Source organism: Bos indicus, chromosome 2, assembly GCF_029378745.1.
Source record: "Bos indicus isolate NIAB-ARS_2022 breed Sahiwal x Tharparkar chromosome 2, NIAB-ARS_B.indTharparkar_mat_pri_1.0, whole genome shotgun sequence".
In the NCBI taxonomy this organism is placed as follows: domain Eukaryota; kingdom Metazoa; phylum Chordata; class Mammalia; order Artiodactyla; family Bovidae; genus Bos; species Bos indicus.
The window spans coordinates 117,340,265-117,355,680 of record NC_091761.1 but is presented as its reverse complement, the minus strand read 5'-3'; the positions used below and the strand labels follow the sequence as shown (position 1 = coordinate 117,355,680).

Here is a 15,416-nt window from a genome sequence, read left to right as displayed (position 1 = left end):
CCACTCTAGTACTCTTGCCTGGAAAATCCCATGGATGGAGGAGCCTGGTGGGCTGCAGTGCATGGGGTCTCGAAGAGTTGGACCCAACTGAGCAACTTCACTTTCATGCATTGGAGAAGGAAATGGCAACCGACTCCAGTGTTCTTGCCTGGAGAATCCCAGAGACGGGGGAGCCTGGTGGGCTGCCGTCTATGGGGTTGCACAGAATCGGACACAACTGAAGCGACTTAGCAGCAGCAGCAAAGTGTAAGGTGAAGTTGCTCAGTCACGTCTGACTCTTTGTGACTCTGTGGACTGTAGCCTGCCAGGCTCCTTTGTCTATGGGATTTTCCAAGCAAGAATACTGGAGGGGGTTGCCATTCACAGGAAGACAGACCTATTTTCACGCATACCTTGAATCTCATTTCCAAGCACCCAGAGTCCTAATATGGAAATGATGGCCTGGAAAGGGTGCTGGTGGAAGTGGTAGAGTAAGTAAAGTAGAAAAGACAACCCTTTTCCCATGGAAGTTTAGCTTCTGTTTGGTCTTAACCTAGCCCCTTTTCACCTTCGTGACTTCCTTTTAAATCCTGGTCATGGTATCTGGATCATTCCATTTGTTTGCAAGTTTGTAAACAGGACATAATTTGACACTCTTGACCTGTGCCAGACACAGAGACTATGCCCCATCCATCTACTTTTTTCTTGCCTGTCCAGGTTGGTGTTTTTTGAATGGGCACAGGGCAGTGCTCAGTAATCTTCAGCTCAGAGTGTGCCCTGAGGACACCATCCTCCTCCTCGGTATCCTTCCTTTTTCCACCACCACCAGGACCACCACCACCCATCACATGCCTGGCAGTGGACTTCCTTTTCTTTACATGTTTTCTAACTTATTCTCCCAACATGTCCATAGGGTATATGTTATAATTGTTGTCTTATAAATGAAGAAACTGACGTTCAGGGAGGTCAAGCCAGTGTTGAAGCTGGGGACTGTCCCTGGTGGTTCAGTGGTTAAGAATCCACACGCCAATGCCAGAGACATGGGTTCGATTCCTAGTCCACGAAGATCCCACATGCCTCAGAGCAGTTAATAAGCCCATGAGCCACAACTACAGAGCTCCAGCTCTAGGGCCTGCATGTCACAACTATTGAAGTGCACACACCATGGGGCCCATGCTCTGCAGCAAGAGAAGCCACTATAGTGAAAAGCCCTCCAATGAGAAGCCCTCACACGGCAACTAGAGAGTAGTCTCCGTTCATTGCAACTAGAGAAAGCCCGCATGCAGCAATGAAGACCCAGTGCAACCAAAAATAATAAATACGTAAAATGTTTAAAAAATACTGCAGCTGTGATGAAAGCAAGGTTAGTGTAATCCCAAAGCTCACATACCTTCCACTAGTTATGCTAGAAGATAATCTCATGGGTGTTTTCTTCAAATGGCTTATCACTTATTTTTTATTATAAAGAGACTATATTCTTTTTTTAAAAAGCTGAAGACTGAGACATATAAAGGATGTTAAAATCACATGTAATCATGCTTTTCAGAGATCACTGTTGTTAGCACCCTGCTGTGTGAGGCAGAGGCTGAGAAGTTGGACCTGGAGTTACAGTCAACACTCTCACCCAGGAAGTGGTGTCAGTTTCTAAGCTTTATCTATAGCAATGGGGAGAAAGAATGATATATTTTCTCGTGGTTGCGCTGATCAAATGAGATGTTTTCAAAAAGCTTAGCATAGTAAGAACACAACATAGGTTCATCACTATCATTGCTCCATCCTGAGCTTTTCTGTATATAGATAGACTTTGGAAGCTCATCTGAAACTTCCCTGGTCACTCAGATGGTAAAGCGTCTGCCTATAATGCGGGAGACCCTGGTTCAATCTCTGGATCGGGAAGGAAATGGAAACCCACTCTAGTATTCGTGCCTGGAAAATCCCACGGACGGAGGAGCCTGGTGGGCTATAGTCCCTGGGGTTGCAAAGAGTCGGACATGACTGAGCGACTTCATTTTTGGAAGCTCATATGTGATTGTAGTATACCACTAGGTTCTGTTTGGTAACCTTTTTTTATTCTTTTGCTACTTGATGAGTAGCTCTCCATCTCACTAGGCCTTCTCTGGCAGCTCAGCAGTAAAGAATCCATCTGCAATGCAGGAGACGTGTGTTTGATCCCTGGAACAGGAAGATCCCTTGGAGAATGAAATGGCAACCCTCTCCAGTATTCTTGCCTGGGAAATCCCCTGGACAAAGGAGGCTGATGGGCTATAGTCCACGGGGTCACAAAGAGTGAGACACAACTTAGAGACTAAACACAACAATAAAACCATCTCACTAAGAGTTGAATATTTAGGTTGTTTCCTATTTTTCCATGTTTATGAATTGTGTTGTCTGTTGGGGTGGAGAGAGGATATGGGATTGAGGAACTCTAGCTATATCTGTAATATTTTTTTAATTTTTATTTTTTTTAATTATGAAAGTATGGTAACACATTTACAGGAGTTTAAAAATACAGGACAAGGTTATATACAGTTGCACTATATATTACAATTATTTTTTTAAGTAGATAAATTAAGATTCTTAGTTGGGGTTTCAATATCGAACTCTCAAAATTAATAGAATGACTCTACAGGGAAGTAGAAAGATATATTAAACCTGCAAAGCACTGTGAACCAATTCAACATAAGATTTATACAGTTTTCACACAACAGTAGGATACAAATTCTATTCAGGTTCCCATAGACCGTAAACTGCGTGTGTGTGAAGTCAACTTCAGTCGTGTCTGACTCTTTGCAACCCTGTGGACTGTAGCCTGCCAGGCTCCTCTGTCTATGGGATTCTCCAGGCAAGGATGCTGGAATGGGGTGCCATTTCTTCCTCCAGGGGATCTTTCCAACCCAGAGATCAAACCTGGGTCTATTACATCTTTACCACTAGTGCCACCTGGGAAGCCCTAGACTATAAACTAGAAGACACTAAAGCATATCAAGGGATAACACCAGATGCAGAAATTTCATGGTCTAAAGGTACTGAAATCATCCAGACTCTGTTCTCTTATCACTGTGGAATTATGTTAGAAATCAGTGTCAAAAGGTATTTGAAAATAACCCACATATTTTTAAGTACAGTGTGATGTAGAGATCTTCGACTTAGCCATTGAAAGTCTCAATAAAGTTAGACTGAAAAAAAACACAGAGGGTGATTGCAGAGAAGAAAGCATTTAAATGAAAAATTAGTATCAAAATGAGAAATTAATATTAAAGATGCTTTAAATAGAATCCCATGTATTTGTAAGTTAAATGTCCACTTTTAAATATTGGGTGTATCTAAGAAGTCATCACAAGGAAAATTAGAAAATATTTGTAATAGAGTAAAAATGAAAAGAGAATTTACCAGAATTAGTTGCATGCAGCTGAAGTTGCTCAGTGGAATTAAATACCATGTGGAGTCTTGAATAAGAGATGAAAACAAATAATAGACACTAGCATAAAATTTTGTGAAATTTGAACAAAATCTATATATTAGTTAATAATACTGTATCATTTGTTAATTTCCTGTTTTTTGTTTTTGTTTTTTTACAGCATGGTATTTTTTTATATTCTCAGAATTGGATTAGAAGTTTCAAGCCTCATTCAAAAATTGTTTTAAATCACTAAGATAATTTTTTTTAGCATTTCAGCAGTTACACTAGATTTTATTTGTAACATTTCATTTATTTAAAAAAAAAACGTAAACATTTAAAGCAAAGAAGGTAAAATATGAACATATGTTAACTTTGAGCAGGGAATACATCTGGGTCTGTGCTTATTTTCTGAACTTATTTTCTAAATGTGTGATAGTTGATAATCTAACATTTGAAAATTGTGCTTCTGAGATGAACATCTTTGTACACAGGGCTTTATACATTTTTTAGGACCATTTTCTCAGCAAAAATTCTGAAAATTGGAATTTCTGGGTCAAAGGATGCTCCACACAGGAGTTGTATATCAGTTCACACAGTCCGTATTTCTGCACCCTTGTCTACTGTGGTTATCAAAATTTTAAGATAATATTTGGGAACTGATGTAGGACTTGCATAGTTAAAAAAAATTATGAAGCCAAGCAATTTTCTACTTATATTTCCTTGGTGAATTCCTTTTTATATTCTTTACCCATTTTTCTATGACATGTTCCTGGTTTTTCTTAGTGATTTGTAAGAGGTCTTTATATATTAAGGATGTTAATAAATATCCTGTAGCCCACCAGGCTCCTCTGTCCATGGGGTTTCCCAGGCAAGAATACTGGAGTGGGTTGCCATCTGGATTATCCATAGAAAATAATCCTTTGCAGTTTGGACAGCTCTTATATTTTATGTTCCTAGTGTGAGGACAGGGAAGTCCTTCCCCTTCAAAAGGCCCCAGCTGATACACAGGCATTTGCTTGTTTTCACCTTCAGACCTCCAGTGGAAGTCCGGGCACATGGCAGAGAGTCTAACCAACATGCCTCGGCACTCTCTCTACATCATCATCGGCGCCCTCTGCGTTGCCTTCATCCTGATGCTCATCATCTTGATTGTGGGGATTTGCCGCATCAGCCGCATTGAGTACCAGGGCTCTGCCCGGCCGGCTTATGAGGACTTCTACAACTGCCGCAGCATCGACAGCGAGTTCAGCAACGCCATCGCCTCCATCCGGCATGCCAGGTGAGTGGCGTGAGTCAGCATGCTGGGTACCAGGCTTGTATTATGGACGGGACTTCACGTCTGCAAGGGGGATTTCAAAGAATAAAGCATAGATTCGAGGTAGCATTGGGGGGACCAGATAATTAGACTGCCTTATAAACAAACCCCTTTAATTTGCTGCTAACTTTCTGTTTTCATTGAATACATTCATTCGTTTGATTTGTGTTTATCTCTGCTATAAACATTTGAAACAGGTTTTGATTATTTCTTTTTGAAATGTGTTTAGCTGTGTTGTTCTTCAGTGTGACTATAAATGATCACATCTAATTTAAGGGCTTAGTTAAAGAAAGTCACATTAGTAGTCATTCTGTTAGAGTTCTTATTGTATAAAATAGTGTCTGGGGGAAAGATTCCTGGAGAGACAGGAGTTAGTGTGGTATAGAAATAGCCTGAGTCAGGCTGTCAGACATCTGACATTAAGTCCAACTGCTCCATTACCTGATTATAGTTTAGGTAGATGATTCAACCTTCCACAAATACAGTTCCTTCAACTGTAGGAAGGGAGAACTACCTCCTTAAAGAGTTATGACAATCAAATTATAGATAGTAAAGGATTGTATAAACAGATAATGCTGTATTTACTTCTCCAATGTATTACAGCATGTGAAAAAAATCATCTAATTTTGTTGATTTTGGTCAGGAATATTTACTATCAAAATGATAGTGATACTGAATGTTAAAACACCATCTTTTCCTTTAACTGGTAGAACAATCTAAAGCACCTGATTCAGAAAGTCAATGTGCTATAGCAAAAAGAGGGCTGAGCTCGGTGTCTTAAGATTGGACCTCCAGGGAACTATTACCTGTATAATCTTTGTTGGGATGTTGTGACCGATATTGTTCGAGGAACAAGCAGATCCAAATTCTGTCTGAATGCAATAGAAGTTCAGAAGGTCAGAAGTTTCAGTTCAGTGCAGTTCAGTTGCTCAGTTGTGTCCAATTCTTTGCGACCCCGTGGACTGCAGCACTCCAGGCCTCTCTGTCCATCACCAACTCCCGGAGTCAGAAAGTTAGCCTTCTTCAAAAGGAAACCTCCAAACCCAGGGCTCACATCTTTTAGGATGAGTCCAGTGGAAATAAAAACCAGAACCTGGGTTCCAGGGAAAGAGAGAAGTTGGGGGACTTAGGGCATCTGTCCCAAAGCCAAAGGCAACTTCTTTGTAGGAGCAGCACTATCCCCATTTCTGTAACTTTGAGAGAGAAAGGAGGATTCAACCCTCTTCCACATCAGGCTCCACACATCAGCCTTTGTCACGGACCTCATTTTAGAATCTACTCAGCAACACAGCTTCTGGGAAACCCTGAAATGAATCCCTGCAGATCTCTTCTAGTTTAGTTAATCTTTCCTCTTGCACAAAGGGCAGTGGGATTTATTACTGTATGTCCAGTGGGTCCTGGCACGTGGTAGACCTCACTAAAATGTAAGGTCTGAAATGAATGGATGATTCTCGGTGAGGGGTTGGCACAGGATGTCTTGATCTGCCTGAGAAATAGATTCATCACAGGCCACCAGCGTAGTCAGTTGTACCAGCTTGCAGGAGTACTTGGAGTATCTCGAAATTATTGTATGAGCAGTGAAAATGTAAAAAGAATAGGCTATGGTTGCTGTGCTCAGTCGCTCAGTCTTATCCAACTCTTTGTGGCCCCATGGACTGTAGTCTGCCAGGCTCCTCTGTCCTTGGAATTTTCCAGGCAAGAATACTGGAGTGGATAGCCATTTCATCTCCAGGGGATCCTCCTGACCCGGGGATTGAACACACATCTCTTGTGTCTTCTCACCGGCAGGGGTATTCTTTACCATCTGGGAAGCCCTAAAAGTAGAGACTAGGCAAAATCTTTTGTGACTCAGAATTCTTCCCAGAAGGGCTTAGTTCACCCGGAAAGAACAAAATCCATGGTTCTATATGGGGATGTATTGGGAGACCCAAGGAAATCAGATTCCCTCCCCACCCCTCCACTGAAAGGAATCTCTGGCTAAGGTCCTTTTGCATCCAAGAGGAAGAGTGTTCTGTCTCAGCCCTGGAATAAGTTAAGATAGATTCTTCTGGGCTTCCTGCTTGTACAGCCCACTGGGAAGATATTTAACTGAATACCCTTGGAAGGAAAGGAGAAACTTGAAAGCATTTACAAACCTGGTTCTTATTTGATACTGATTTTTATCAAAAATATTTACTGCAGAATTCCTAACCAACAAACTCCTGGATGCACCAGTGACTGCAGATAAAATCTTTGACATTACAGTGCCTTCCCACATATATCTGAGAACATTCCCGTCTAAACATTTATTTAGCTATGACCAGGAGTTTCCACAGCCTGGTTATCCAGAGGCTCTACCTGGGTCTCTGGCAGGTTGGCCCTTTTGCTCCCTTTTCCTGGAAACCCTGGAAAGGCACTGACAAAAACAGAGTCCTTTTGATATTCCGCACTTCCTAGTTTTGAGCAACAGCCTATGGCTAACGTGTCTATTTCATGGCGTTCTCCCTGCTACTATGCTGGAGGTGACGTTGGCTCAGAATGAGTGAGGCTCAGCAGCTGCGCAGGACGAACACTGTCTGGGTCATTGGTGGTGTTCCCCTTTTCCCCAGGAAGCGTCTGGTGATTCTGACCTCAGCAGTCAGTCTGTTGGTGCTGATGATGGGCTGAGAAGCAGTGCCCCTCTACTCTGCCTTACCCTAAGACTCATCTGCTTCTCAGCTGTTTTGCTTATGCTCAGGCTGCAAAGACTTTGTAACCGACTGGCAGGAGGGAAGTCATGACTCTCCAAGGTCTGTATCTGAGGTCACACTCGGAGGCTGACCACCGATTATGGGAAACAAAGCAGAGAGCTGGGAAAGGACAAAGTCACTCTTTCTCAAAGAGCATCTCCCAATGTGGGCCTTTAAAAAAGAAAAATATATATTTGGCTGCATGCATGCTAGGTCACTTCAGTCATGTCTGACTCATTGCGACCCTTTGAACTGTAGTGCACCAGGCTCCTCTGTCCATGTGATTCTGCAGACAAGAATACTGGGGTGGGTTTCCATGCCCTCATTCAGGGGATCTTCCCAATCCAGGGATCAAACTGGCATCTCTTACATCTCCTGCACTGGCAAGCAGGTTCTTTACCACTAGCACCACCTGGGAAGCCCCATTTGGCTGCACTGGATCTTAATTGTGACATGTGACATCTTTAGTTGGGACACAAAGGATCTAGTTCCCTAACCAGGGATCGAACCTGTGCCCCCTGCATTGGGAGCTCAGAGGCTTAGCCACTGGATGGCCAGAGAAGTCCCTTGATGTGGCCTTTTTAAAGCTTACATCCACCTGCTCTTCTCCAAGGTGTTGACTAGCTATCTATTTCCAGGAGAATATGAACTAGAAGAATGTATATACTTTGACTCCTTCGACACTAGTTTTGGTGTATTTTGTTTCTTTAGTAAACACAGGACTGGTCACCAGTTGTAATGTTTGAGTGTCAGTTACTTTTATACCACTCTGCACAGCTGCTGTTAGTGCTTCTACAGTGGTAACATGGCCAGACACAGTGCTGAGTCCTTTGGAGACAGAACCGTGGGTGATGCTTATCAGTTCAGTTCAGTTCAGCTCAGTCGTGTCTGACTCTTTTCGACCCCATGAATCGCAGCACGCCAGGCCTCCCTGTCCATCACCAACTCCCGGAGTTCACCCAAACTCATGTCTGTCGAGTCAGTGATACCATCCAGCCATCTCATCCTCTGTCATCCCCTTCTCCTCCTGCCCCTAATCCCTTCCAACATCAGAGTCTTTTCCAATGAGTCAACTCTTCACATGACGTGGCCAAAGTACTGGAGTTTCAGCTTTAGCATCATTCCTTCCAAAGAAATCCCAGGGCTGACCTCCTTCAGAATGGACTGGTTGGCTCTCCTTGCATTCCAAGGGACTTTCAAGAGTCTTCTCCAACCCCACAGTTCAAAAGCATCAATTCTCTGGTGCTCAGCCTTCTTCAGTCCAACTCTCATATCCATACATGACCACTGGAAAAACCATAGCCTTGACTAGATGGACCTTTGTTGGCAAAGTAATGTCTCTGCTTTTCAATATGCTATCTAGGTTGGTCATAATTTTCCTTCCAAGGGGTAAGCGTCTTTTAATTTCATGGCTGCAGTCACCATCTGCAGTGATTTGGAGCCCAAAAAGATAAAGTCTGACACTGTTTCCACTCTTTCCCCATCTATTTCCCATGAAGTGATGGGACCAGATGCCATGATCTTAGTTTTCTGAATGTTGAGCTTTAAATCAGCCTTTTCACTCTCCTCTTTCACTTTCATCAAGAGGCTTTTGAGTTCCTCTTCACTTTCTGCCATAGGGGTGGTGTCATCTGCATATCTGAGGTTATTGATATTTCTCCCAGCAATCTTGATTCCAGCTTGTGCTTCTTTCAGCCCAGCATTTCTCATGATGTACTCTGCATAGAAGTTAAATAAGCAGGGTGACAATATATAGCCTTGACGTACTCCTTTTCCTATTTGGAACCAGTCTGTTGTTCCATGTCCAGTTCTAACTGTTGCTTCCTGACCTGCATACAGGTTTCTCAAGAGGCAGGTCAGATGGTCTGGTATTCCCATCTCTTTCAGAATTTTCCACAGTTTATTGTGATCCACACAGTCAAAGGCTTTGGCATAGTCAATAAAGCAGAAATAGATGTTTTTCTGGAACTCTCTTGCTTTTTTGATGATCCAGCGGGTGTTGGCAATTTGATCTCTGGTTCCTCTGCCTTTTCTAAAACCAGCTTGAACATCTGGAAGTTCATGGTTCACGTATTGCTGAAGCCTGGCTTGGAGAGTTTTGAGCATCACTTTACTAGTGTGTGAGATGAGCACAATTGTGCAGTAGTTTGAGCATTCTTTGGCATTGCCTTTCTTTGGGATTGGAATGAAAACTGACCTTTTCCAGTCCTGTGGCTGCTGCTGAGTTTTCCAAATTTGCTGGCATATTGAGTGCAGCACTTTCACAGCATCATCTTCCAGGATTTGAAATAGCTCAACTGGAGTTCCATCACCTCCACTAGCTTTGTTCATAGTGATGCTTTCTAAGGCCCACTTGACTTCACATTCTAGGATGTCTGGCTCTAGGTGAGTGATCACACCATCGTGATTATCTTGTTCGTGAAGATCTTTTTTGTACAGTTCTTCTGTGTATTCCTGCCACCTCTTCTTAATATCTTCTGCTTCTGTTAGGTCCATACCATTTCTGTCCTTTATTGAGCCCTAATAGGGTGATTCTTATAGTCTTTATCAATGGCCTGTAAAACATCTTAGAATCTGTGGGCCATTCACAGATGGCCCAGCTCTGTGACCAACTCTGCCTTTGTCCTGTAAAAGCACCAGAGGCATTATTAATGGGCACAACTGTGTTCCAATAAAACTTTATTTTAAAAAACAGGCAGCAGGCTATTACTGGCTTGCAGACTGTAGTTTGCTAATCCTAGGCCTACATTGTAATTTTCTTTGGCTTCCACCTTTTGAAAATTGTTTTAATAATTAATATGTCTCTTTAGGATAAGGAAAAACAATGCATTGTTCTTAAAAAGAACAGTTGCATGAAAACTCCTGCCATAACATAGGCAAGCTCTGACATTGGTTTAATGCCTGACAGTTTAAAATGGAATTCTATAGGTGTTGGCTGATTCCTTAGCATCCACCCAGTTCTGAGACACAAAGGAAATATGCAGAGCTGTTAGCATGGGAAATTTAAGTAAGAATGCACATTTGTTTGGTACTCACCACTGTGATAGGTGTGGGAGACTGAAGGAGAGTCCTATTTCTCTTTACTGTGTTTTATAAACCATCTTAGCCCCCATATGGTAGACACTGTGCTTTGGGTGGAGACCTGAATGTCTCACCTAAGGAATTAGGAGGCTTCTCAGCAGCTAATTAGGTCATAGTGCAAGGAATCCAGTTCCAGTGGTGCTGGGGTGTTGCTGCTCCTGCTGCAGCGTTAGTTGTACTTTAACCAGATTACCCTCGTTACCAGCATTATACTTGGTGACCCCATTAGCACTGATGCACACAGCTGAGCTTCCCATGCAGACACAAAGCAGTGCCTCCTTGTCCTTCAGTTGACTTTGCATGTGTACAGTGGATTCATGGCAGCTCTTAACTGCCTTCATGCTCAGTGGGTCTGGAACACTCAACCTCAAACCTGTCTTGTCAGTATCCAGCTCCATGACAATAATTTAAGGTCACAGCCCTTTAAACTATAGCTTGTGGATGGATTGCCTAACATGGAGACATTGAATTTTCTAGATTTGGAGGAAACAGATTATTCTTCAAACTGGAATCACATATAAAACAAAAATGGATATTGTAAACCTATATTCAACCTATTAAGTTGCTCGGATGTTTCCTCTTGGCCAGTCAGTTGATTCATGAAAGTGAAAGTGAAGTCGCTCAGTCGTGTCCGACTCTTTGCGACCCTGATAGGACTGTCGCCTACCAGGCTCCTCTGTCCATGGGATTTTCCAGGCAATAGTACTGGAGTAGATTACCATTTCCTTCTCCAGGGGATCTTCCTGACCCAGGGATCGAACCCGGGTCTCCCGCATTGTAGACATAGGCAACGTATAATTCACTGACCCTCTTGGAGTTCTGGCGGGAAACCATCCCATGGCTGCCATGTTTGAATACAGAGAGCTTTACACTGGGATTTCCTGATTTTCAAAATTAATCAGATTAATATCATTAGTGGTATATTGTTACTGATGTATTGAGGTATTTTATGAGAAATATCTTGTCAAAATGCTTGCTCCATAAAGTAGCTTCTGAAATGTTCAGACTTGAGAGAAAGTGTTAAGAGCCGATTGGCTTTGACATTGTTGCTTCTTTCTTGTTCTCAGATTGTGCAGACCTCAGTCAATTTAGATAAATACATCTCAGGCTGGAATCCAACCCACACTTATGCCCACACAACTCTGGACTTTCAGTGAGGCTAACCTTTTAGGCATGAGATTCTTGAAGTCTTTTTAATATTGCCTCCAAGAGCTGTGGTTTCTTAGTGGCAAAATGCTATAACTCTTTTTTAAAAAATATTTATTATTTATTTATTTATTTGGCTGTGTTGTGTCTTCGTTGTGGCACACGGGATCTTCACTGTGGCATGGACACTCTTAGAGGCAACGTGTGGGATCTAGTTCCCCCACCAGGGATTGAACCCACACTGGGAGCAAGGAATCTTAGCCACTGGACCACCAAGGAAGTCCCCATTTCTCTGTCTTTGTGCTTTGCCTGGTGCCCATCTAGCATGTTTGTGCCTTTGCTCTCCTGAAGGTCAGTAAGTCTTGAGTGAATTGGAATTACAAGATGGATGAATGTTTAAAAATAAATGATCATATGAAGAATGTAACGTTTTCTCACTTCCCACTGGATTCTACTTCTCATCTCAGTATGTGAGAAGACAGACTTTCCAAGATATAAAAAGAAGAGACAGGAAAGGTGGAGAGATGGGTTTAAAGCCACGGTAAACAAGTCCCAAGAAATCCTTGAGGGCCCATCCTGGCAATCCTCTTAAAATTTGAGATTCCTTTAAAATTTCTTTTTTAATAGACTTCACTGGACTTGAAATGGTTAAAAAAATGTTTGTTTATAAAAAAGAGGAGAGTTGGTGGGCTAGTGGGGAAGATTGTTTAAATCCCATTGCACTCCAGGGACCTTTATGGAAGGTGAAGTCCTGAATGGGAAGAGACCACCCAGAAGTTGAATTGACTTTGTTTTAATAATCGCCATTTCAACACTAGCTTAGCGGGAGGTCCTGAAATTGGATTTTGACACTCTTGGGCTTCTGCGCATCAGGCCTGCTGTCAAGGGGTGTTTGATACACACAAATCTGTTGGGACAGAGGTTTTGTGCTCAAAGAAACAATGGCCTGTGTGTCCTTGGGGATTGGGGAGTGATAGGTGGGTGGGATGGGATGGGGGGCCCACACAGATCCTGGACCAACACCTCATTATTGGAAATCATTTCCTCCCTCTCCCTTTCTCCTGGTCTTGGGACCTCAGGTTGCCTCTGAGCCCTCACCAGCCCTCCTGCAAGTCCCAGGGGTTAGTCTATACCATCAGGGAAGCCCACCCAGCCATTCCACATTCCAGGCATCAGAGTGGATATAAAATAAACTCACCTCTCCAAACCGCTCTGGGTCTGAGAAAAAAAAAAAAAAAAAACAATCGATACACGTTTTCTCAAAACCTATTGAAGAGCCCTCACGCCTGACTGTTTTCCTAAGATTTAACCTACAAGCTTCAATATTAATTTGGACTGTACCTTGTGTGAAATCCATTTTTTGCCTCCCATGGCGAAAGCTAATGTTTATACTCACTCAATATTAAGATCAGTTCAGTTCAGTTCAGTCGCTCAGCCGTGTCTGACTCTTTGTGACCCCATGAATCGCAGCACGTCAGGCCTCCCTGTCCATCATCAACTCCTGGAGTTCACTCAAACTCACGTCCATCGAGTCGGTGATGCCATCCAGCCATCTCATCCTCTGTCGTCCCCTTTTCTTCCTGCCCCCAATCCCTCCCAGCATCAGAGGCTTTTCCAATGAGTCAACTCTTTGCATGAGGTGGCCAAAGTATTGGAGTTTCAGCTTTAGCATCATTCCTTCCAAGGAACACCCAGGGCTGATCTCCTTTAGAATGGACTGGTTGGATCTCCTTGCAGTCAAAGGGACTCTCAGGAGTCTTCTCCAATACCACAGTTCAAAAGCATCAATTCTTCAGTGCTCAGCTTTCTTCACAGTCCACCTCTCACATCCGTACATGACCACTGGAAAAACCATAGATCAGGAAGACTTAAATGTCTACTTGCTAGAGAGGATATCTTAGAGTATTTTATAGTTCCGTTTGATTCTTGAATGTAAGTTATTGTCACCGTTTACCTTTAATAGGACTTGAGAAGCCACTATTTCTCTAACCAGAGTCCTCTCTCTGTGCAATTTCAGGTTTGGAAAGAAATCCCGGCCTGCGATGTATGACGTGACCCCCATCGCCTATGAGGATTACAGCCCTGATGATAAGCCCTTGGTCACACTGATTAAAACAAAAGATTTGTAATCTTTTTGGGGGATTATTTTTCCAAAAGATGGGCTACTACATTCGTTTAAATATTTTTAAGAAAAGGAAAAGCTTAAGAAATTTAAGATGTTAGCTGCTCAAAAGTTTTCAGTAGACTATTTAAGAACTAATTTTCTGCAGCTTTTAGTTTGAAAAAAATATTTTAAAAACGGAATTTGTGAAATCCGTAGACTACGTTTTCATGTACTTTCTGCTCTCTAAACGGTAGGCTTCGACTCGTGTGCGTACCTTCCACAGTAGATATTCTCATGAACCAGATTGACTTCAGCAGTGGTTACAGAGTAAGTCTAATCAAGGTCAAGTTTGTATTTGACGTGTGAGTGCTGACTTTTTGAGTAGAGTTAGGAAACACATGTAGTATGAACTATAATGCAGTATACCCATTAACTTAAAAAGAAGTCTGAAATGTTTGTTCTGTGAAAAACTAGTTAAATGTACTATTCCTAACCTGAATGAAATTAGCCTTTGCCTTATTCTGTGCATGGGTAAGTAACTTATTTCTGCACTGTTTTGTTGAATCTTACGGAAACCGGAAACATTCTCTTGAGTTTGTTTGTTTTCCTGTCGTTTTCGTAACAGTCATCAAGCTAGGCCTTGAAAACATACATGATGACAGGGTCTAGTGAGGCAAATTGTGATCGAATTGAATCTGTATTTTCCTCTACAAGTCAAGGTTTTTGTATTGTGAGTAAATTAAATTTATGTTGGAGTTGTTCCTTGCTAAGAGGTAGTAACTGTAAGAGCGTACCGATTCCTTCAGTAGTGAGTATATCTCATAGTGCATCTTTATTTATATCCAGGACATTTTTGTGGCTGTATTTGATTGATATGTGCTTCTTCTGATTCTTGCTAATTTCAAAAAAATATTGAATAAATGTTACCAAGTCAAGGACGCACTTGTCTCTCTCTTTTTTTAAATTATAGAAAACATTTGGTTTTCATATGGTAAAGAATCCACCTGCAATACAGGAAGCCCCGGGTTCAGTCCCTGGGTTGGGAAGATCCCCTGGAGAAGGGAATGGCAACCCACTCCAGTATTCTTGCCTGGAGAACTCCAGGGACAGAGGAGCCTGGCTGGCTACAGTTCACAGCGTCGCAGAGTCGGATATGACTGAGCAACTGATACACACACATCAAACAAAAAAATCTTACTTAAATTTTTTTTTTTTACATTTTAAATAGTCCAAGGAGTACATTTTTGTGGCTGCTGGAGTCATTCCCTGTTCCTTCCAGAAGCCCTTCTGACCTCCTAATTGTCCGTGAACCATCCCTACTGTCTTATAAGGTGAAAAAAATAACAAAAATTCTCATTGTAACTCTTGCATCAGAATTTGTCCGTGAAATGTAGCATGTATGACTACTGAGGTACATTGAAATCCAGAAACGCTTCTGGACGTGATGTGCAGAGAACCTACAGCTTTAAGAAACATCTTACAAAGGCTGCTCTCCTGGGGGTGTCAAATGAAATCAGCAAGCAGCACCTGGGTCCTTAAAGCTGGAAGGCAGCTTACAGTCACCCTGTGTTCAATTCCATTTTGCATCTAAATGTGGCACTGAAGTCCCACGGGCTTTAAAAAAAAAAACAAAAAACTGCTTCATCTTCACATGGGAACATTTGGTGAGACCAAGAGAAGCCC

The 15,416-nt window shown here is 42.3% G+C and overlaps 1 protein-coding gene across 1 annotated transcript in view; it reads left to right on the top strand.

The window, feature by feature from the left end:
• The window catches only part of DNER (delta/notch like EGF repeat containing), a 393,179-nt gene extending 378,508 nt beyond the window's left edge, over window positions 1-14,671 (top strand). Inside the window, exons 12-13 of the mRNA XM_070773355.1 lie at window positions 4,412-4,658; window positions 13,647-14,671. Coding sequence (XP_070629456.1) covers window positions 4,412-4,658; window positions 13,647-13,758 — 359 coding nt within the window. The 3' untranslated portion in view covers window positions 13,759-14,671. The remainder of the gene's footprint in view (window positions 1-4,411; window positions 4,659-13,646) is intronic.
• The last annotated feature ends 745 nt before the right edge of the window (window positions 14,672-15,416 follow it).